General features: G+C 46.4%; 1 protein-coding gene across 2 annotated transcripts in view; it reads right to left on the reverse strand.

Annotated features, from left to right (window-relative positions):
- Positions 1-277: 277 nt before the first annotated feature.
- HTR2C (5-hydroxytryptamine receptor 2C) overlaps positions 278-21,333 on the reverse strand; it is a 352,370-nt gene continuing 331,314 nt past the window's right edge. For both annotated transcript variants that reach the window (XM_084639263.1, XM_084639264.1), the window contains 2 exons: positions 17,098-17,298; positions 278-2,855 (listed from right to left, as the gene is read on the reverse strand). In XM_084639263.1, the coding sequence (XP_084495389.1) occupies positions 2,023-2,855; positions 17,098-17,298 (1,034 nt within the window). In that variant the 3' untranslated portion in view covers positions 278-2,022. The remainder of the gene's footprint in view (positions 2,856-17,097; positions 17,299-21,333) is intronic.

Genomic DNA, 21,333 nt, shown 5'->3' on the forward strand with positions numbered 1-21,333 from the left:
GTTTGTTAATTAGTTAATGAAGGTATAAGCCGCTAAAGCAGAGGTGGGCAAACATTTTGGCCCAAGGGCCACTTCTGGGTGGGGAAATGGCATGCAGGGCCATGAATGTAGGGCTGGGGCAGGGGGTTGGAGTGCAGGAGGGGGCCTGCCCTGGCCCCGCACCGCTCCCGGAAGCAGCCGGCACCACGTCCCTGCGGCCCCCGGGGAGGCAGGGGAGAGACAGAGGGCTCCGGGTACTGACTTTGCCTGTGGGTACCTCCCCTGAAGCTCCCATTGGCTGCGGCCAATTCCCCTTCCCGGCCAATGGGAGCTGCGGGGGGCGGTGCCTGCAGGCGAGAGCAGTGCGCAGAGCCCTCTGCCCCCGATCCCCCAGGGACCGCAGAGACATGGTGCCAGCCACTTCCGGGAGTGGTGTGGGGTGGTGGCAGTCCTGTGGGCCGGATCCAAAGCCCTGAGGGGCCGGATCCAGCCTATAGTTTGCCCACTCCTGCACTAAAGGCTAGGTCTGGCATGATGCAGAGTTCGGAGCAAGGGGTGGTGCATTAATTGCATCACCCCAAGCAGCGCTGTGCTCCAGGCCCTCACCCGAGTCACAGTTTCTCGCCTACTTCCTCGTAGCTCCTGGGGCCAGTCGCTTACTGTTGGTTTATACCAAGTAGGCTGGTGCGCTTAGCCCGTTCCTGGGATGGAACAAGCAATGGCCTTGCTTACTCTGATGCACCTGGGCTCATGGTGCTAGGAAGGTTCTTTCGCCCTTGGGGAGGCTCACAGTCCAAGGCATAAGGAAACAGCAGCCCTCCCAACACAAGCACGAAGTCTGGGTTGGGGTGGCAGGGTGTGCAGAAGAAAGCAATGCTGTCTCCAGAACTGGGACACTGCCAGTCTCAGGCTGCCGAGAAAACTAACATGAATGAGCAAGGAAATGTGAGACTGGTGAGAGCAAGAAGCTAGGAAAGATGAAACTGAGAGCTATAATGAAACCAAAACCCGCTTCCTGAGGTAAAGCAAATGACCTGAGTCCAATGAATCCACTCAAAGCAAACAACCTGACCCAGCAGCAAGCGAAGGACAGTAGGCTGATCTAGCAGCTATAAATAATAGACTTTGCTTGCAACCCTTCCCTGCACTAGTGTGGCGTAAAAGCTCTGAACAGAAGCTAACAGTTGCTTCAGAGCCAGACACTGAGCCAAACTCCGTTCACCTTTCTCATGTGAGCCACCACATTGGAGTCCATCAGACAACATGCATGAGAAAGCAGATCAGAGTCTGGCCCACTGTGAGCTCTGCATCTGGTTATTTTTAGGGTTCAGGGTAGAGCCAGAGACACTCTGTTTACAAAGAAAGGGTCAAGACAGTTTGGTGGTTTTAATGCTGCCTTTCTAAACCAGTAGAAGATTTCAGAATCCCAGGATCAAATGATCCTGAAAGGCCAGGACTGCAGAATCGAAGTGGGAAATCAGAACTGAAAACAGCTCTCCAGCATGAAAGGTGGGGCATTGCCCCACTATGTCACCCAGCCCGACCCCCATGTGACCAGTCTGGTTAGCCAACTGTTCCATTGCAATACTGCTATGCTTTAGCTGAGGGATCCCTTCCAGGATGCTGGTAAGATTTGGTGTTGCACTGTTGCATGGCACATAACATGGGCGAGGATTTAAAGTATATATTTACTGTCAACTTAAAAAAGTTTTCCTTGATCTATAACTATGAATGGGCCACTCTGGACTCCAGCAAATGCCACCTGAGTAAGTATTCAGCATTTTTGTTCATACGCTGGAAGAAAATGTCAGCATTTTGTCCATGATGTAAGCAAAATACCAGATATTTTTGATCTAGTAGCAACAGTAAATATAGAACCTTAAACCTCACTGAAGTGTATGTATGATTTAAAGCACTGGGCTGGAAAGATGAATTTTTTAAAAAAAAGCTTTGTTCAGGATGCAGTATTTACATTGTTCTTTGAGTGACACATACGTTTTTACACAGGTATATTTCAGCTGCAGAGCCACGGGTGTGACTCGATTACACACAGCTCACCCTTTCGCTTACAACATTGCAGCTGTTTATCGACGGCTCTGAAGTCCCCGGTTGCATTTCTAAGCCCTCCTCAGTTCCATCCAACTCCATGCTGTTGAGTTCATTGCCATTTCGGTAGCTATTTAAAGTAAGGTCTTTCCTGTACGAAGCTGTGGAAGCGACATTCAGACACTGGTTTTGTCGCAGTGTCGATTTTTTATTGGGCTTGTACTGGCAGCAGATGTAGTTGGCAAAAGCCCTGCGATAGGTTTTATTGAAGAGCGTGTACACCAGGGGGTTAATCCCAGAACAAATGTAACCAACCCAAACAAACACACCCATGAGTTCACCCAGGAGGCTCTCATCACAGGCTTCCTTGCAAAGAACGGACATGATGTTAGTGATGAAAAATGGACACCACAGGATAAGAAACAAAAAGAAGACAATGCCCAGGACCTTGGAGGCTCTGCGCTCGTTGTTGATAGACTGCATGGTCCCTTTCCGAAAGAGCACAGCTTCCTTATTTACGGGAGAGTTCAAGTGGGAGGCCGCCTCGTGGTTCTGGAGCATTGAGATGTTCTCTGTGTTGTTTTCTTTTTTGAGACAGTTCATGCTGCTCCTTCGCTGCTTGGGCACCTCGCCGTACATGAACACCGTCGCTTGCTTCTGCAGCACCTGGACCGTCAGGCAGTATGAGATCACCATGATGATGAGCGGGATAAAGAATGCCACAAAGGACCCAATAAGGACAAAGTTCTCATCATTCAGAACGCAGCTCCCATTCACAAACACCCTGGAGTCATCCTGCAATCCTATGACTGGGATGGGCAGGGATATCCCTAGAAAAGAGAGAGTGAAAGCAGACTGTTACTAAAGCATACAAGGACTCCGGAGAGCATGTAAATGATTTGTGTCTCACATACACCGCATTTCATCCAGTGCCTAGAGCTGTTCCAAAGAGAAGTCAGGTTTCAGAGTAGCAGCCGTGTTAGTCTGTATCCGCAAAAAGAAAAGGAGGACTTGTGGCACCTTAGAGACTAACTAATTTATTTGAGGATAAGCTTTCGTGAGCTACAGCTCACTTCAGTATCCCCAGGAGGAACAAGAACACCTGTTGTAACGCTCATGCCCACTGGGTGGCAGCACGGCCCCAGTGACAAAGACCTGCGTCTTGGCACATGGTGCAGGCATATTGGACTCCACGCCGATGCCCTGCAACGAATCACCTCCCCAGGGTTTCAGTGTAACTCCGTTCCCGGGCTCTTATTTCTCACGTTAATTCCGACCCGCAGACACTGTCGTGGCTGTAGACAAGGTGGCTATTTACGACACCAATGAGCTTTGCTAATGCGGGCTGGCACCCAGGTTTGGGGAAGACGTTGCGATCACAAGTGTAGGGCAGACACTCTGAATTTCTGAGGCACAGCCGGCAGGCCTGTGTGGCCAAACCGTGAACCAACAGTGCAATGACTGTGAGAGAAAACCAGCCAGTTCTTCCTAGCACTCTGGGGGAAGCACATGCTATTTTCTGGTCTCATCCTGGAAGGAGCTGACCTCAGTGGTAGCTGTGGGTGCTCAGCACCTCTCAGCATCAAGCTTCTTGTCTATACGTGTTAGGGGAGGGCAGGGGGTCTCTGTAAGCTGCACGCCTGTGTCTCTCTGGGCTATCTGCAGCGTATGCCTGGCAGTCACTCCACAGGCTGTCTTGTCCGAGGCCTGAGAGTGAAGCAATTGCGAAGTCTAGCAAGGAGGTATGCGTCAAATAGTGTCTGTCTGATTCCTGTCCGTGGGCCCAGAATGCAACAGGCTACTGCTGTGTACAGGCTAACACGGGAGGTACGCATGGTAAGAACAGGAAGGGTGGAGGTAACCACAGCCTCCTGGTGCCAGCGAAGGGGGGAAGGAGAGGGGCGGTTGTGAATGGGCCAGTCTCTGAGCTGAAGTCAGAGGCACACAACTAAAGCTTTTGGCTTCATTCACGTTAAATGAATAAATTAAATTTTACTAGAGTGCATCTTCCGACTTCCCCAACTACTGGGTCTGCTGACAAAATTACAGGAATCCCCCTATTTGCCAAGGGGGTTTCCCTTGCTCTCCACACCCATCAATGATTTCGATTTTGATAATGGCATAGAGAGTACACTTATAAAGTGCGCGGCCGATACCAAGCAGGGAGGGGTTGCAAGTGCTGAATAATCTCAGGGAACACTGAAAAGATCAATAAGTGATGAAATATGTGCTGAAGCCTTCTGCTCGTGGCTGCTAAGCCACACCCTGCTGCTTCTAGTTAAGTGTTTAGATCACCAGCGAGCTCACCCTAGGTTTATACTGTACAGTATCATCTTACTGGGTGATTATAATCAAGGGGGGGGGGGAACACTTTGCAATACCAAGACCTTTGTATATAAATTACATATCCTTTGTCTTGTGTAAAAAGAAAAGGAGGACTTGTGGCACCTTAGAGACTAACCCATTTATTTGAGCATGAGCTTTCGTGAGCTACAGCTCACTTCATCGGATGAAGTGAGCTGTAGCTCACGAAAGCTCATGCTCAAATAAATGGGTTAGTCTCTAAGGTGCCACAAGTCCTCCTTTTCTTTTTGTGAATACAGACTAACACGGCTGTTACTCTGAAATTTGTCTTGTGTGTGTCATGTTTAGAAGTCCAAAATCTTTATCTAAAAGCAGAAAGCTAAATGTGCTATTAAGCATGGTGTTCTTTTCCTGCCTTTGCTAAGTGACTTCCAGGATCCCGAAGAAGACATCTGAGAACTGTGAGGGAATTTCTGCTGAAAAGCAACAACACCTATAAATGCTTCACATACCTAACACTTGTTCTTCATTGTCCTGAGCTACATCTCCATGATCCAGCTCTCTCTCTCTCTGCAGACTGCCAAAGTGCACATCCAGGCTCTCATCATCTCATGTCTTCACCAATTTAATTGCCTCCTCTCTCACCTTAACTATGAAAACCTTAATCCTCTCAAGTCCATTTAACACCCTGCTACTAAAAAACTTCTTAGCTTCTTGGTTCAGTTGCTTAACAATTACTGGACAGCCCTTCCACACGTGAGTAATCCAAATGAAATCAATGGAGTTATATCGGAATAAAACTGGGCTAGTGCATGTCCGAATAGATTTTTTGCTACAAGTTGTTAGTAAGAAACAAGCTCACTGTATTCAGAAAATAACAAGGGGCCAAATTCAAGCATGGTGCAACTTCACCGAGTTCAATGGAGTTCCACCAGGTTTGGATTTAGCCCACAGTGATTAGATGAACATTCAGGGTGTCATTATGAGCACATAAATAGGCAATGCTTTTGTATATTATGGAACCCAAGTCCCTTCTCAGTCACACTGCCATGAATCAAGCATATATTTATATCCTGTATTTATATTTTAAGTCAAAGCAGATAGCTCTGTGGAAAAATAACAACTGCAGTCCTATTTTCATATCGATAACTGCAAGTGAAAAATGTTTGTGAAAAAAGTTTTAAAGAATTCTTCTTGGGAAATGCTGGTCTCCTGAAAACTGATTGTTTGGCAAACAGGATGCATCAGGCAGACCTGTTGCACTTCTAAAAACACTGTTTGTCACTTTCACATCTAAGAAAATTAACTGAAACATACCTAAATTCTGATGGCTGACGTGTATATTCTACTCTGGATGCATCTGATCGGCGTCCTATTTCTTAATAAAAGGTGAATATTTAATTTTGTGATGCAGCAAAACCCGTTGTTGCAGGAACCATTTGGCGGCAGGGAAAGGAAAAATCTCTGTTCTGAGAAGGGGAAAGGAAATAACTTAGGAACTGGTGTCAGTGTCACACTTGATTTCAGAGCTTGAGATGTCCAGGGTCAGAAGTGAGTCAGATTTTAAAGCCAGAAGGGACCATTACCTCATCTAGTCTGACCACCTGTGTAACACAGGCCATTAAATGTCACCTGCTTACGCCTGTATTGAGCTCAGTGTCTGATTAAAACATGTCTTCCAGAAAGGGAGCCTGTCTTCATCTGAAAGTATCAAGAGATGGAGAGGCCACCGCTTCCCTGGGGAGTTTGTTCCAGTGGTTAATCACCACCACCATTGTTAAACATTTGTTCCCAGTTTGTAATTTGAAATTCTCTGGCTTCAGCTTCCAGCCACGTGTTCGTGTTCTGCCTTTCTCTGCTAGACTAAAGAGCCCTTTAGTACCCGGCATCTTCTCCCCAGGAAGATACCGACACACTTTACATCACTTCTCAGTCTTCCTTTCGATAGGTTAATCAGATTAAGCTCTTTAAGTCTCTCACTGTCAGGCATCTTCTCCAGCCCTCGAATCACTTTTGTGATTCTTTTCTGCTCCCTCTTCAGTTTTTCAACATCCTTTTTCAGATGTGGGCACCGGACCTGGACTCAGTGTTCCAGGATCGGTCTCACCAGTGCCGTGAACAGAGGTAAAATCACCTCCCTGCTGTGACTCCCTATTCCCCTCTGTATACAACCCACCCCCAGCATCACCCTGGGAACTCATGTTCAGTCCACTATGACCCCATCATCCATCCCAGAGTCCCTGCTGTCCCGGATACAGTCCCTCATTCCGAGGGATGGCCTGAGTTCTTTGTTCCTAGATGCAGAACTTTGCACGGCGCTATATTAAAACACACTGTGTATGAGTGGGCCCCGCTTGCCAAGCGATCCAGATTGCTCTGACTGACTGCCCTGTCCTCATCATTGTTTACCACAACTCCGCCAGTTTCTGTTTCATCCGAACATTTTATTTCATATTTCATTCCAGATTACTGCTGAAAATGTTGAATAGTGTCAGGCCTAGTACTGATCCCTGCAGAACCCCACTAGAAACACCCCCATTTGAGGATGATTCCTCATGGACGACAACTTTTTGAAATCTGTCCGTTAGCCGGTTCTTAATCCATTTCACATGCGCTCTCTTGATACTCCGCAGTGGTCAGAGATGGCGGATGATTCAGAAAGCTTGGGATTATGACAGATTCCAATTTCTAGGAGGGCACTTATTCATTGACCTTGAAGAAGAAAGGTTAGAAAAGCGCAATGAACACGACAACTGCAGCATGGAGAACATCGGAGCTTTCCAAAGACTGACAGCAAAGAGATCTTTAGAAGTTGACTAAAATATGCAAATATTTCCGCATAAATTCCTTGCTTTAATCAAACCTTGCTGTCCTGGTTTCGAGGTTTTGCAGGGGTGCTCCTCTCTCCCCGTCTGTCTCAAGCCCCAGTACTGCAGCACTTTTACTGTGTAGCAGAGGCAGATCCTTTGACTCACGGATGCTGTGGATGCGAGTGGGCAGGAGAACGCTCGCCATCGGATATGGGAGTGCACTTGGCTAGTCTCTAGGAGTGTGTTACGGAATGACAGGACAGCAGGTTTCTATTAGGGAGTGGGTGCAACCGTTCAGTTAAGATAAGAAACACCCTGTATCCCAAACATTGCCCCATTATTCACAGATAACCTCTTTCGGGCTGTAAGAGTCTTCATCCCCAAACAGTCCTCCCTCCAGCCTGTGGTACCATCTGAGCTACTCGGTTGTCTCCTTGGGAGAAACATCCAGCTCCTGGATGGTGGTTAGACCAGCTAGCCCTGCATTGTCAGGCACAATTCTGATCTCATTCAGTCGTCGTGTACCAGTGCTTGACTGGAGCTATTCCTTATTCACAACCCAAGGACTGAGATCAGGATGAGGGCCAGAGGCGTATTTTCGAGGGCACCTAGATGGGCCACTCTTGTAACGCCTGTTCTGTAGCACAGTCAGGGGCCACCTCTAAATCTGCTCCTTACTCAGGACTCACCTTCCGGGAGTGGCTAAGTGACATCCTCCTTCTCCTCTATTCCACCTTCCTCCCTTTCTCCTGACCGCAGCCATCCTCTCCATCACCCATCTTTGCAATCTGAGGGCTGTCTTTGGCTGCCTTTCTCTCCCCCATCCATGGCATGGCCAGCCAAACACATATGGAAACCGTGTGTTACTTAGCTGAGCTGTGACCGCAGAAACAGAACTTATGAGGGCAAGACTGGGACTTGTCCTGAGTCGTCTCCCTGCCTTGCCCATCACAGACAGAGGAGAGAAGCCATAGGAGGTTGCTACTCCCCAACCTGCACAGCTGGGCAGGGCCCTGACTCCACCCCTTGGCAGGCCACCTTCTGCAGAGGGAGCCAATCTGCTGCATGTATAGACCAGGAGCAGATTACTTCCCCCTGCAAGTGCTTTATAAATTACACTGATTTTCACATGACTCGTGTGACTTAATGTACTTTAACTGTTTGCATTACGGTATTCACTGGATAACAACTAAAGAGAGACATTATTGGAGAAGGAAAGCACAGCTTACTACCAGGAATGTAATGATGTTGAGTCCCAAACTAGCCAAGATGAGAGAGGTCTACAGCTGGTTATGCTTTTGACAGCTCAATTCTTTCACTCCCCAGTCAGTTGGTCTGTCAGACAATAGCCACAGAACCTTCTTCTGAGCCTTTCACCTATGATCCAGAGTAGAATCAGTGGACATCCTTACTGAAGGACAGTCGGTCTGATTCAATGTGCTGAGCTTACAAAGGGATGGTCTTAATTCTGTGGAGCCTTTTCCAGCTAACTCCAGTGAACCTAGTCTGACCTACTTGATAGCAATTTTCCTAAAGGTACACTCGTAACACAGCATTCTCCCCAAATCTGGCAAAATGTACAAGTTTACTAAGAACCCTTTGTAGCTCTTCAAGGGAGGCCATCTTTTTGTTCTGTGTTTATACTGTGCTTAGCACAATGGGGTGCTGGGTCCGTGATTGGGGCCGAAAGGCACTATAGCAATGTAAAAAAATAACTATTATGTAGTAGACTTCAAGGCAGCCTTTTCCTTTCCTGGAGCTGACTGGCATGCAACAGGTCACAACAATTTCCAACCAACCCACTACTGGGGTGCTCAATGCATCATTAGCCAAGTGGCCTCTGAGTGGGAAGTCTCATTTCAGAGCAGCACACAGTGGAAAGACCAGTGGGATAGTCTTCCTGCACCCCCTGCTTTCAGATTTTTGCATCTTCTCTTTGGCACAGGGAGAGCAAGAGGAAAGGGAGACAGAGCAAGACCCTTTGGACAACAAATTCAATTACAGTTGTTGTCTTAATGCCTGTTTCTTGTCATCTTTTAAGGTGTTCTCAAGCCAGCAGCTCAATTCTCTGAATGTTGCTGATGCCATAGTGGTCACAGAGGGCAGGCACTCCTCACAGCATAGTCTCAATTTATAAAACAACAGCACAAGTGACCTCCAACACATCTTTGTCAAATATTTTATTATTTGATCCAAAGATAGTCTTGTAAAAAATGCCCAAATGTACATCTACCATTGAAAATGTGACAAAGTCTCTCACTGTGAGCAGACAACAAAACCCAGCTGAGTCAAAAGCAATTTTGGATTGGGTATTCTTTGAAAAGATCTGTTCCAGGAATAATGATCTGGAGGCAGATCTCTGCCCTGTGCTATACAGGAGCTCAAACTAGATGATCACAATGGTCCCTTGTGGCCTTGGAATCTATGAGCACTAACTAAGGTTTTTTTGCCATTTAATTTCCTCGTGTTTTGAACCGAAAGAAAACGTGTTGGTTGGAGCTAGTGGTCATTGTAGCAGTGGGAGCTAGCATGGAAGTGGAGCGGCCTACTGATCCTGGCCCTATACGCGTCTCCTCCACACAGCCCCACCAACCAGCCTTGTCCCTCCCAGTCTGGCCATCCTCCCAGCTGGCCCCACCGTACTGTTTTGTCCAGTCTTCTCCCCACCCCATGTTGCGGGGGTGGGGGGGAGAGGGCAGGGATGTGTCCTGGATGCGCCTATGTGGCAGTGTACCCAGGTTTCCAACTGGACCCAGCCTTGAAACCCAGCTATCCCCCCAGGCATGACGAGAGAACCCAAAGACTCTTCTTAGAGCCACCCCACGTTTCTGAAAAGGAGCTGTATTCTGTGTGCTGCTTGGCCCCTCCCATCTCTCCTTCCCCAAAGCACGCTCTCAGCGAGGGCTGAAGTGGGGATAATCCCAGCTGAATGAGCGGGAGATGAACACAGCCTGAAACCGCAGTCTGCACCGTTCAGTGTCAGTGCGTGTTCCCATCCTCCCTCCCCAGAGCTGGAGAGCCTGCGATATGCCACGAGCATGCCCATTCTGCACTGCTCACCCAGATCCTGTACACGTGGGTTGGGGGTGGGGTAGGGAGATTGACAAGCCCGCCCCATGTCCCAGCTCAAGTAAGAGAGGTCAAGGAGTAGGGGATTTCAACCCCCATAGATGAGCTGGGGGCCCCCAGATCATGGCACATATGTGGGAGGGGAACGTAGAGCTGACTGGTGCCTCTACCCCTATTTCCCCAAGCCCCCTCATTGCTCACCCTCATGTCTTCCTGCCCTGTGTTCCCCATTCCCCCAGCTGGCCCCCCAAACCTCTCTTACCACCCACCCCCGCTTCTCCCGCTCCCTGCACTACCCCCAACCCCTCTCCAGACTTCCACCACCAATCATCTCCACTCCAGCTAGCATTGGCATGTGTAATTTATTTTCTTTTTAAAAATCATTTCAGTGCCTTCTGAATAGTCTGCTGTTTTCAGACCCCATTTCTCCAAACTAAAGTACCTCCTTGGACAGAGGTACATTGGAGCAACACACCTCCCTTGTCGACATTCAGATTTCTGCTCTGGGTGGGATATGAACTCACAGTGCCTGTGTGGGACTCAAATTCAATGACCAGAACTATCTCTCTGAGCTGCACAACTGTGAATTTTAGCTTCTTTTCAACACGTGTGGTCTCTCTCTCTGCATATGCACTGTGTAATCCAGGAGGTCCGTGAGCCCCAGAAATTCTTGCTAGTGTGCCTACGGAAGAGTAAACTCTTCTTCAAATAATGTTGCAATCTGATTTCCCCCAAAGGCTAGTGGGTGGCATGGGCTCTGCTGGGGTGACTCTCATTCTTTTGAGACCCTGGTTTGGTGATCTCAGCCCTGGTTTGATCTCTAGCTGTATGCAAAAATGCATTTCCAAAAGGTCAACTTTTCAGAAATCTGGGTTTTTCCGGGGGGGGGGGCAAGATCTCAGGAACCCCCTGTTGAAACAGCCCCAAATTTGGCTCACTGACCAAACCCTGCACCTCCAAGAGGCGCACAAACTTTCAAGACTATCTAAGTAACTGTGCGAACGTCAGAGCACTTAGAAGAGTCAAGCTTTAAACAGAAAGCCTGTCTTGACCCTAACTGTAGCAGAGCAATAACAGATAAGAGAGACAAAGGCTGGGAGAAAGGCAATATCTGTTTTTCACAGATAGGGAACTAAGGCACAGAAATAAACCACTTATGCAAAGTCACACAAGGGATCTGTAACCAATGCAGGAATTGAACCCTGATCTCCTGAGGCCCACTCCAGTAGGACAACCGCAAGCCCAGCCCTACTCCCCAAGCAAAAGTGGAGAGTAACATAGTGTCAGAGACACCTGGCAGTGCTGATGCCTCCTCCATGATCTCTTAGGGCCCCAAAGAAGAGCTCCGTCATTTCAGGCTGAGGAGCACATCAATCCGCTTTCACATCACTGTCACCTCTTGTCTGTGCACCACGTTTGTTATTTTCATGAATTACATCTTACTTTGGGTTTCTGCAGACACAAGGTTTCCTGTCTCGTTAGCATTCCTGGGTCACTGGGTGCCAGTCAGCTGAAGACAAGTGGCTATCATTAAGGAGCGGGTCTGTGAGCGGATTTAATGAACAACCAAGACATGGTGAGGGTGACGTCTTTTTTTTAATTGGCCAGTGTATTAGAGCAGAGCTCCTTTTAGGATGAAATTCTGAACCTGTATCTGCTTTTCAGTCCTTGACTCAAATAGTCTGCTATCTTAAGCTGGGATATGTCTGCATAGCCTCACGTTAGACAATGGAGCTTTGCCCATCCACAGCAGCTGAGGAACAAGTCCTGCATGTGCAGAAGTCCCATGAAGGTCTCCATTAGCAGTCAGTATTACAGAATATTGGAGACAAGAGACTGCCTGAGGCCACATTTTCAGCTGGTGCAAATCGATGAAGCGCTAATGACTTCAATGGAGATGCACCGATTTGTGTCAATTATGTGCTAATTGGGCCTACAAATTTACTCTAATTATGAGCTGAACTGTAAAAAGTATGTGAAAGTTCCTGAGATGTTACACTAACCGATAATAACAAATATTGATGGGAAAAGGCACAAAAGGGAGACAGACAGACTAAATTTGTCTTAACAAAAAGGCCTGCAGGACCATGTTAAGATCAGGCTTGATGGACAAGAAAATGTGGGTCTGGAAATCAGTGAACCAAAATTGGGATGTTGGAAAGTAGGCCTAAGTGGTGAACAAAATAACAAGGGGATGGGCTATTCCACCTATCACCCCCTTGTGGGGCCCTTACAGAAAGAGACTTTGAGGGGAAAATAGGGAATAAGAGACAGAGGCTACTGGCGTGGGCGTCACCATCCTGGCTGCCACTGGCCCTTCCTCCTGGGACCCTGGGCCTTCTTGTCAGCCTGATCCTGAGAAATGTCCTGACCAGACTGGGCCAGAGAGGGGGGCCCCTACCAAGTTAAGCTGAATCCCAAACACCACCTGGGATGAAATGGAGACTTAATAACAACAGTTCTAGCCAATCTCAACTACCTTCTTCTCATCTCCCAACAGGACCTGAACCTGAAAGGGGGTTCTAAAGAGGATGGCTCTAGACTGTTCTCAATGGTAGCAGATGACAGAACGAGGAGTAATGGTCTCAAGTTGCAGTGGGGGAGGTTTAGATTGGATATTAGGAAAAACTTTTTCACTATGAGGGTGGTGAAACACTGGAATGGGTTACCTAGGGAGGTGGTAGAATCTCCTTCCTTAGAGGTTTTTAAGGTCAGGCTTGACAAAGCCCTGGCTGGGATGATTTAACTGGGAATTGGTCCTGCTTCGAGCAGGGGGTTGGACTAGATGACCACCTGGGGTCCCTTCCAACCCTGATATTCTATGATTCTAGGACAGCTATCACCATCAAAAAGCCTGTTGGACAAGGAGTGGGGGTTCCTTGCCAGAGCTCTCCTCAGTTAAAGGGTAAGGAAATGAAGGGTGGTGTGGAAAGGAAAGCCTCATTCAGTGCTTTACGTTTCAAAGGCTTTCACAGTATTTTCTTCTTTTCTGTATCTGTAATAAAAGGTTGAAAGGATTTGTAATGGTGTGTTTGCCGTGGTGCTAAGCAGGCTGAGCTTTCTGCGTGCCAAACCTCATTTAACACTGTTTAATGTTGGAAAGCGACTGGGTGACGTAAACACCTTTGGCCCATTTATTCCATCTAAATTAACACAACAGCTCTCACCCGGCATGGGAAGCTGAGCAAAGACTTTTGGCCACAGTGAGGGTCAAACAGATGCTTCTTGTCCATAGTCATTCTCACGACAGAAATAACAGTACTGCTTTCCCCCAGATCTGGGGTGTGTGCAAGCGCCCTGTACGAGCTTTCATTAATATGCAGTCACTTCACTTTGTCAGTAATACTAGGGTTATGCCTCCCACAGAAGGAGCATTTCCAGGCAGCATTGTGCAGGAGATTTTCTGCTTTCGATGAGGTGAAATGTACCTGTTTAGCCCTTGCTTTGATACTGACAGCTTTGGTGTTTGTTAATGACCCTCTTGTCTCCAAATCATGAGCCATATCCAGGAACAGCCTACCCTGATTAAAAGGGTTGGGTAAAGGCCCAGTAACACATTTAGACTTCCCATCTGTCATCCTGCTCGTTAGCCATATTTTTGCCAGATTTTTCCTTGTAACGTGTCCTCAGCTCTGTTTGCTAACTTAGGGCTCAAGTATGAAAACAGATTCATGTGTGTGCAGCATCCCCGAGGAGTAACTAGGACTCTGCAGGGCATGAAGCGTCCATATGAGCTGTTTCCATAATCCAGCCATCCCTACCATAAAGAATTCCTTCCCGAGAAAGTTATTAAAGACACTTCATGGCATAAATTCAAAGCAAATCCCCAAGTAACACGAACTTACTCTAAAAGCATGAAACGTGAAAATATGAAGGGCAAATATATGAAGTTCAACTAGCCTGCCCTTTACTTTTATGTGTAACCTGGTCTTATGAGCTGGAAAACTTCTGAATAAAGAATACAATTGCCTTTAACCTTTGGGGCCCCATTCTGCCAGTGTTACCCAGATCGAGTAGGACCCTATTCCATGATTAATCCTACTGAGATCAATAGGGCTTTGATGTGCTACCTAGAGGCCTACAAGATGACTTCATTGGAACAACTTGCAGAGTAAAGTTCTACTCAGCATGAGTAAGGATGGAAGGCTCAGGCCCTCAAGAGGAGACCATTATAAAATACCGTGGAATGTCGCTTAAGGTGAGATAAGCATGTACTTTTACCTGTTCCTTTAGATGTAATTTTTCATATTGCTATAAATAAATCTCAGTGATAAAAAAGATGCAAAACCAAGACAGTTAAATGTGGGCATGAAATCTTTTTTAAAGGTGAATGCTTTATTGCATAGATGAACAGGTCACCGATCTAAAGCCTAAAGCATAACATAGTGTGTGAATCACGGAGACTGATCTTGTTTTAACATAGTCCATGTCACACCACAGCCATATTTGACTATACACTTGACTGTGTTTTGTTTTTCTTTAGTTATTTGTTACGTTTTCAATCCACAGAAGCTTTGCTTGGCAAGGGATCATCTTGAAATGGTAAAAAACCATGATGTTCACAATTAATACTACATCAACAAGACATGTGGAGGTCTGCAGCTCATTAAGACATAATGTCAGGATACCAAAGAGAAGTCACAGCTGCTACCTGCTATGCAGAATGTTTGCAGGAGGTGCCAATTACTTTGTTCTCATGCAGTGCAAGAGACCTCAGTTGTCCTTATGCCAGCCTGAAATGGTGTCGCGCGAACAGGCAGGTTGAGAGATTGCCAGCAAGGCAAGTTGTTTAACCAGGCTTCTTCCGAAACTGGAATGAGGGATGGATAAAGAAGAACAGCACTGAGTCTTAACTGGAATAGAGCAAATGGGTGACTTGTAGTTTTGTTGCTATTATTAATATGCTGGGTTAGTGAAGCTAGAGAAACAGAAAAACTCATACCTACCAAGAGGCTGGATGATCTTCCACAGCAAGAAGGCCTGCTGTTTCACTACAGGATCAGGGAGCTGCAACTGGCCTCCTGTGGCTGCCAGTGTCCACTACATCTGAGTAGCTTTGACGTAATGGAGAACAGGGCCGCCGGCAGAATTCCCACAAACCCACACTGCTGGGGGTCATGCTCACTCTCACAAACAGCTCTGTTGGCGCCAATAAGTAAGGTAACAAACAAGAAAACTCAAACTGCATTTCTATTATCATTCAGTGTGATCAGGACAAAAGACAATAAGTGCAGTGAGTGTGAAGTTGGATTTAAGGGAGTATTGGTCTAACACAAAATAACATTGCTGATGTGAAAGTCTGTAGTACACTGAGTTTTGGGATCCTAACATTGGCTCAAATCCTGAAGTTCTCTTTCAATTTTGTCTCAGTCCTTACTGAGGGGGAAAACTTCATTGACCTATACAAGGACATGATCAGGCCTCAAATTTTGAGAATTGAAAAGCTCAGTGTATTCTTGCAGCAGTGTGTAAATCCACTTCAGAATTCCAATAGGCAAGTTCTTTTTGAATAATATTCCCTTGTTTGTGCTTTTTCCCACCTCGCAGCAGCAGGACAACATAATGTATTTAGAGCTTTTCTGCATCCTGCTCATGTTCTACATACAACTGCAAGTGAGACGCTTCTCTGTACTAAAATCAACTGGAAAGATGTGACACGACTCTGGCATACAGCCACTGAGTGAGAACAGGGAGCTGGCAGACACCAGAAAGAAATTCCATAAGTAATGAGGTAAAATAAGATATTGAAAACAGTACACATCTCGAGAAAGTAATTTTTCCCTTCAAAAAGGAACTGCTTTGTGTCTCACCCTATCAAAGGCAAGAGGTTTGGGGAATTAGACTGTGAATGAAACCTGTCAGCATCCCACCAACTACAGAAGAAGGAAATGGGCCAGCTCTTCACCCTACATAAAGAGTGGTAATGTATATTTTCTTTCTGTATAATGTGGTAGTAATCTTTGACTGATAATCTTTGATTAAATAATTCCATTTGAGCCTGTTATTTGACAACCTTGAATCATTATTATAAATTATAAATTCAAACATGCAACATCATTATCTGTAGATCCATGGCCAGCACTTACAAAGTGGCCTCTACAGCATTGTATGTCGTCATCTTCATTCCAGTGAAGGACAGCTCATTGTAGAGGGGTACCTGATAAGTGAGACCTTGGAGGAGTTCAAGAACCAAGATACAGTATACGTTTTTCTGGCAGCACACAGCTTAAAGACACAAGCACATTATGGGTGTAACGTGGGGTAGGCGGGGAGAAAGGATTTCCAGGCACATTTGGAATCTTGCCCCAATTGCTGTTTATATGAGCAAGACAATATAGCAGAGTAGAGAAAACGTCCTACAATTCTCCTTGCCACAAATTCCTCTTTCCTACAAAACACTGAAACATTTTAATATTTCTTCCCAAAACTAACCCCCCTCCACTTGGAATCTGAACTCCTGCCATTGGGCACTCACCTTGCTATTGTTTCCTCCTTATTGTATCAGGGGTTTTCTTTTACTGAAGGGGGTCCTCTCTTTGTAGTGGGTGGTTTTACTTTCAGATTCTTTAATGTCCTTTTCCTTCCTCATCTGCTTTCTTTGGGTTTTATAGCCCCCTTTGTTTGTGTTATGTCTGTTTATGGTGTTCACTGGCATACTGGTACGTATGGTGCAGTGATGCTTGACCATCAAAAGCAGTGCTGTTCTCAGATAGCATTGCTTAGTATGGTCACTAGCCAATCAGAACAAAAGATTTCTACTTCCCATTCATTACATTTACTCATGCAGCCCAGGTAAATGTGCAACCTCTTAAAAATCCTAATTGAAAAGAGGTGTAACCAAGTTAGTTACTCAAAAAGACACAGTGGGAGCGTGAGCCACATTGCTTACCTATCGATATGGTCCAAACTGCAGCAATTTTCATAATAGCCTTGGTGCGGGAATTGAAGCGGCTGTGCTCAATGGGATTGCGTATTGCTACATACCGATCAAGAGAGATGGCACAGAGATGCATGATAGATGCAGTTGAAAAGAGCACATCTAGGGAAATCCATACAGGACACAACTGTTTAGGCAAAGGCCAAGCAGAATCTGAAACACAGAGAAGAGAAATGAAAGGAAAAGGAGAAGAAAATGATTTGGGAAGCTAGGTCATCATTTACAATCAAATTGGTTTGGTATTTTAAGCCAATGACATACTTTTAAGGGGCGCATGAATATGGATGACAGAGAAACCACCTCCAACGTCTACATCTACTCGGTCCCTAGCTCAAGATGTCCAGCAAATTCTCAGCATTTCCCAGTTATATATTTTCTGTGACTTACATTATTATTCATTAAACACAACAGAATCCTGACCATGCTGAACTGTTGAGTCGGGAATGCCTTTGGGTCCCCAGCTTAATTCCACATTCCCCTGGTCTTTCATAAACCTAATGGCTCTTCACTCCGCTTGAGACCAGAGAGTGCCACTCCCAACTGGGACTCGTACCAATACATATTTCCTTCAAGCTTTCTCTTCAAAGGGTGTAAGGTAGCTTTTCCATAAGCTGACTGGTAATGCTAGTGCTGAATTCAGCTTTAAACGTGCTTCCCAGCTTGGGCTGTTGCAGTACCTGAATAATACTTACCTGCCTTACAGTGGGGCGTTTGCCGAGGGGTTTGAAGCTGTAAAGTGCTAAGTATTATGATTTACAAAAGTGAATACACTAGCAACCTGAACTGAGCAGATAGGTTCGTCTGACTGCTGTTGGCACAGGGCTAATAGGAGTGTCTAAGCTATTAATCAGTTCACTAAGTAGTGAAGTACAGGCTGAGAATAAACCTGCCCCAGAAGGATCCTTAGAGGGCATTGCTATTTAAATCAAGGCTGGGAGAAATTGATTTTTGTAGGATACTCTGCATGTGTTAATGCCCAGAATGGATTGTAACAGATCAATGACACGTCCTGCCAACCTCTGTGCTTTCATCTCACCTATCAAAACAATTTAATCAATAGTGTCTACAGCAGCTGCAAACATGAGAGGTGACTAATAAGATTTGAATAATGATGGAGGAATACCTTAACAGCAAGTTGTTCATTATTCAGAACACTGATATTTCAGGCAATTTGCACACCGGCCTGTTCTATATCTCAGCCAGGGAGGATTAAATATATCAGCTATAGAACCAACTCTTCATTAAGAGTGATGCTACATCCTACCTACCCCACAGCCTCCCATTAATGGAAAACCAGGAAGGTTGGTCAGAACCTCACTGAAACCTTTTTTAAATGGGTAACGAAGCAGAACAGAGCCTGGAGTTTCCTCACACTTAATGGAATCTGAAATGAATTGAACCAAATTAAATGATTTAAAATTGGCAAAGTGAAGATCAGGAACAACTACCAAGAGAACGTGTCAGAGGGAAAAAAGATACATTAGCCCCATTGTACAAGTGGGAGAACTGAGGGACAGACTAGCTGAGTAGCTGGACAAAAGCCATGCAGTGAGGCTCCAATTCTGGGAGTTACTTAAGCACATGTCTAATTTTCAGCATTTATGCGTAGCCCCATTGAAGTAAGTGAAATTTCTCAGATGCTTAAGTACAATCCTGAATCAGAGCCTAAATTGGTGACTAAGCTGGGACAGAACTCAGGAAACCTAACTCCAGGCCAACCCTCCTCCTCCTCGCTGGATACTAGCCCCGTTAATATAACGTTCCATGTACTTGTGGTATCATTCACTGGGACCTAACCTAGGCCAAGGCTCTGATTGATCTAACGCCCGTCTTTCTGGAGACCACCACTGTCCTCGCTCAGCTCATTGTATGCCTGTTTCCCATCCCCAGGGAGACCCACACCACTTTTGGTTCAGACACCACTCCATGAAACAAACAGTAGGGGGTGCGCCAACAGTGCACACATTTATCTTTCCCGTCTAGTGTTTGTAATTGGTCGTGTGTCCGCTTTTCCCTGGGGATCAGAGGCCTGTGTTCATTCTCACCCCAGGGAAGATCTTGGCTGCACGACAACATGTTGCTCCGCTGCAGGGCGGGCAGATAGGCCACCCTGAGTCTGCTCAGTTGCATCCAGTCATCTGGCTTCTTTTCGAACAAGCAAGAAGCAGTGGGTAATGACTTTCGAGGAGCAAGCACTCAGGGTTTGGCTATACAGCAAGTAAATGCCCGCGGCTGGCCCGGGTCAGCTGACTCGAGCTGCCGAGCTGCGAAATTGCTGTGTAGATGTTTAGGCTCGGGCTGGGACCCCACAGGAGGGGAGGGTCCCAGAGCTCCAGCCCGAATGTCTACACATCAATTTTTAGCCCCGCAGCCCGAGCCCCAAGAGCCCAAGCCATGCTGCGGATCTTTTATTCCAGTGTAGACGTATCCTAGAGACCTTTCTAAGAGGAGATGAGGGAAAAGCCCTTGCTGCTGAAAAGCGTTGGTTGAAGGTGTCTGTGTGATACAAAATCAAATGAAATGGAACACGATTAACTTATGACTAACCCAGTTCATAAGAGGCTTAAGCACCTTTGCCATAGATCAAATGGTAAGTCTCACGCTTGGGACGTCGCTGCGATCAACCCGAATTGAGTTCAAAGCTTTAGCAGAGTGCAGTTCAGATTTGCTGGATCTTTAATTATCATATTCTGAATACCCATTAATGCCGGGAGGTGGCTTACACAGTGCTGGGAAGAGAGACTCTGATCCCCTTCATGTGGTACAGTAGATCAATGTAAGCCCCAAGCCCTTGCCAGCAGCTGCCGGCCCAGGCTAAAACATAGTCACAGTTAATGCCTTGCCAGTCTTTTTAGTAGGTGTTTCTAGGAGCTGCCTTTCTCATATGGGCGTAAGTAAGAGAGGAGTATAGGGACTGAAGAATTATTATTACACGTATTACATTGTGCCTAGGAGCCCCAGTCTCAGACCAGGACTGAAATGTGCGAGGCTCTGTACAAACAAAGAAACAGTCCCTGAGCCGAAGAGCTTTTGATGGAAGACAAGAGAGGACGGATTGATACAGACAGGCCGATGGGGAAGTACCAGGACATAATGAGACACTATTGATCAGCATGATAGGCTGTGGTATCAGCACACCAGCAGCCTAATGAATGAACTCAGAATATACAATGAAATCAGGAACTATTTGAACGTGACAGCATGCTGAGGAGGATGAAGTGGGACTGGTGAATAGGTATCAGATGAATGGATCTTTGCAGGAGTCTCTGCTCAGAAAGTAAGGGAATAATATTTGCATTCCAATTGGTTACCCTTCTTGCCCCGCCAGGCACGGTGCTGCACTGATCATCAGGAAATCGGTGGCACAGCTCAGACTGGGAAGCAGGCCTCCTCAGCGCCCCCCAATGTGCCTTAACGAAACACTCTCCTTCCTGCCCATACAATTAATGGCACGGACTTCCTGTGGGTGAACTCTGATTGCTGAAGGTTGTTATATACCGTCAAGAGAGCGACAGCAGCCAATTCTGCTGCATCGTTTCATGATAAAAAGCTTTTTGCGCCTCTTTTCTTTTTTCGACCCATCAGCTCCCACAATTGGTGCCTGTTAGGGCCAGCTCTGCCCCTCAGGCAGAATGGGCAATTGTACAGGAAGACAATTATTAGGGACAGCAAAAGGTACAGCAATTGGTGGCAGGCATGGCTGCGGGCTGGCATTGCTAGTAGTCCCGGGGCAGCAGAAACCCAGTCCTGGGGCAGCACTTCGTTACGGGAAGCTGAGAAGAGGCTTTGCACAGAGCTGCTATCTGGATAAATCTGCAGGCTGGCCTCAAGGCCAGGTGATCACCCAAGTCTTCCCCAAAACTAATCCTTTCCCCCTTTATGAGTCCAGGGCCCCAGGACGTGCTTACGCTGCAGTGGCAATGATATGTCAGCAGAGACGCTTCATTTTCTCAGGGTGTTCCTTAAGTTATTGTGTGATATTAAAAATGTCATTTTTATATCGTCTGGGGCTCGGTGGCTGCTTCTAACATTTGACTAGGCCTTCAGACAACTGGTCACAAGGTATACCCACGCCACACAAGCAATTAGTTTTCAGTAAGAACAGTCTGTGCATACCCAGAGTACAAAGCCAGTCATCTTGGTAAGAAAGAGCAATCGACTCCAGCTGTAATTTCATATGAAATGTAA

Source organism: Lepidochelys olivacea (assembly GCF_965140295.1).
Source record: "Lepidochelys olivacea isolate rLepOli2 genome assembly, chromosome: 9".
NCBI classification, from domain to species: Eukaryota; Metazoa; Chordata; order Testudines; family Cheloniidae; genus Lepidochelys; species Lepidochelys olivacea.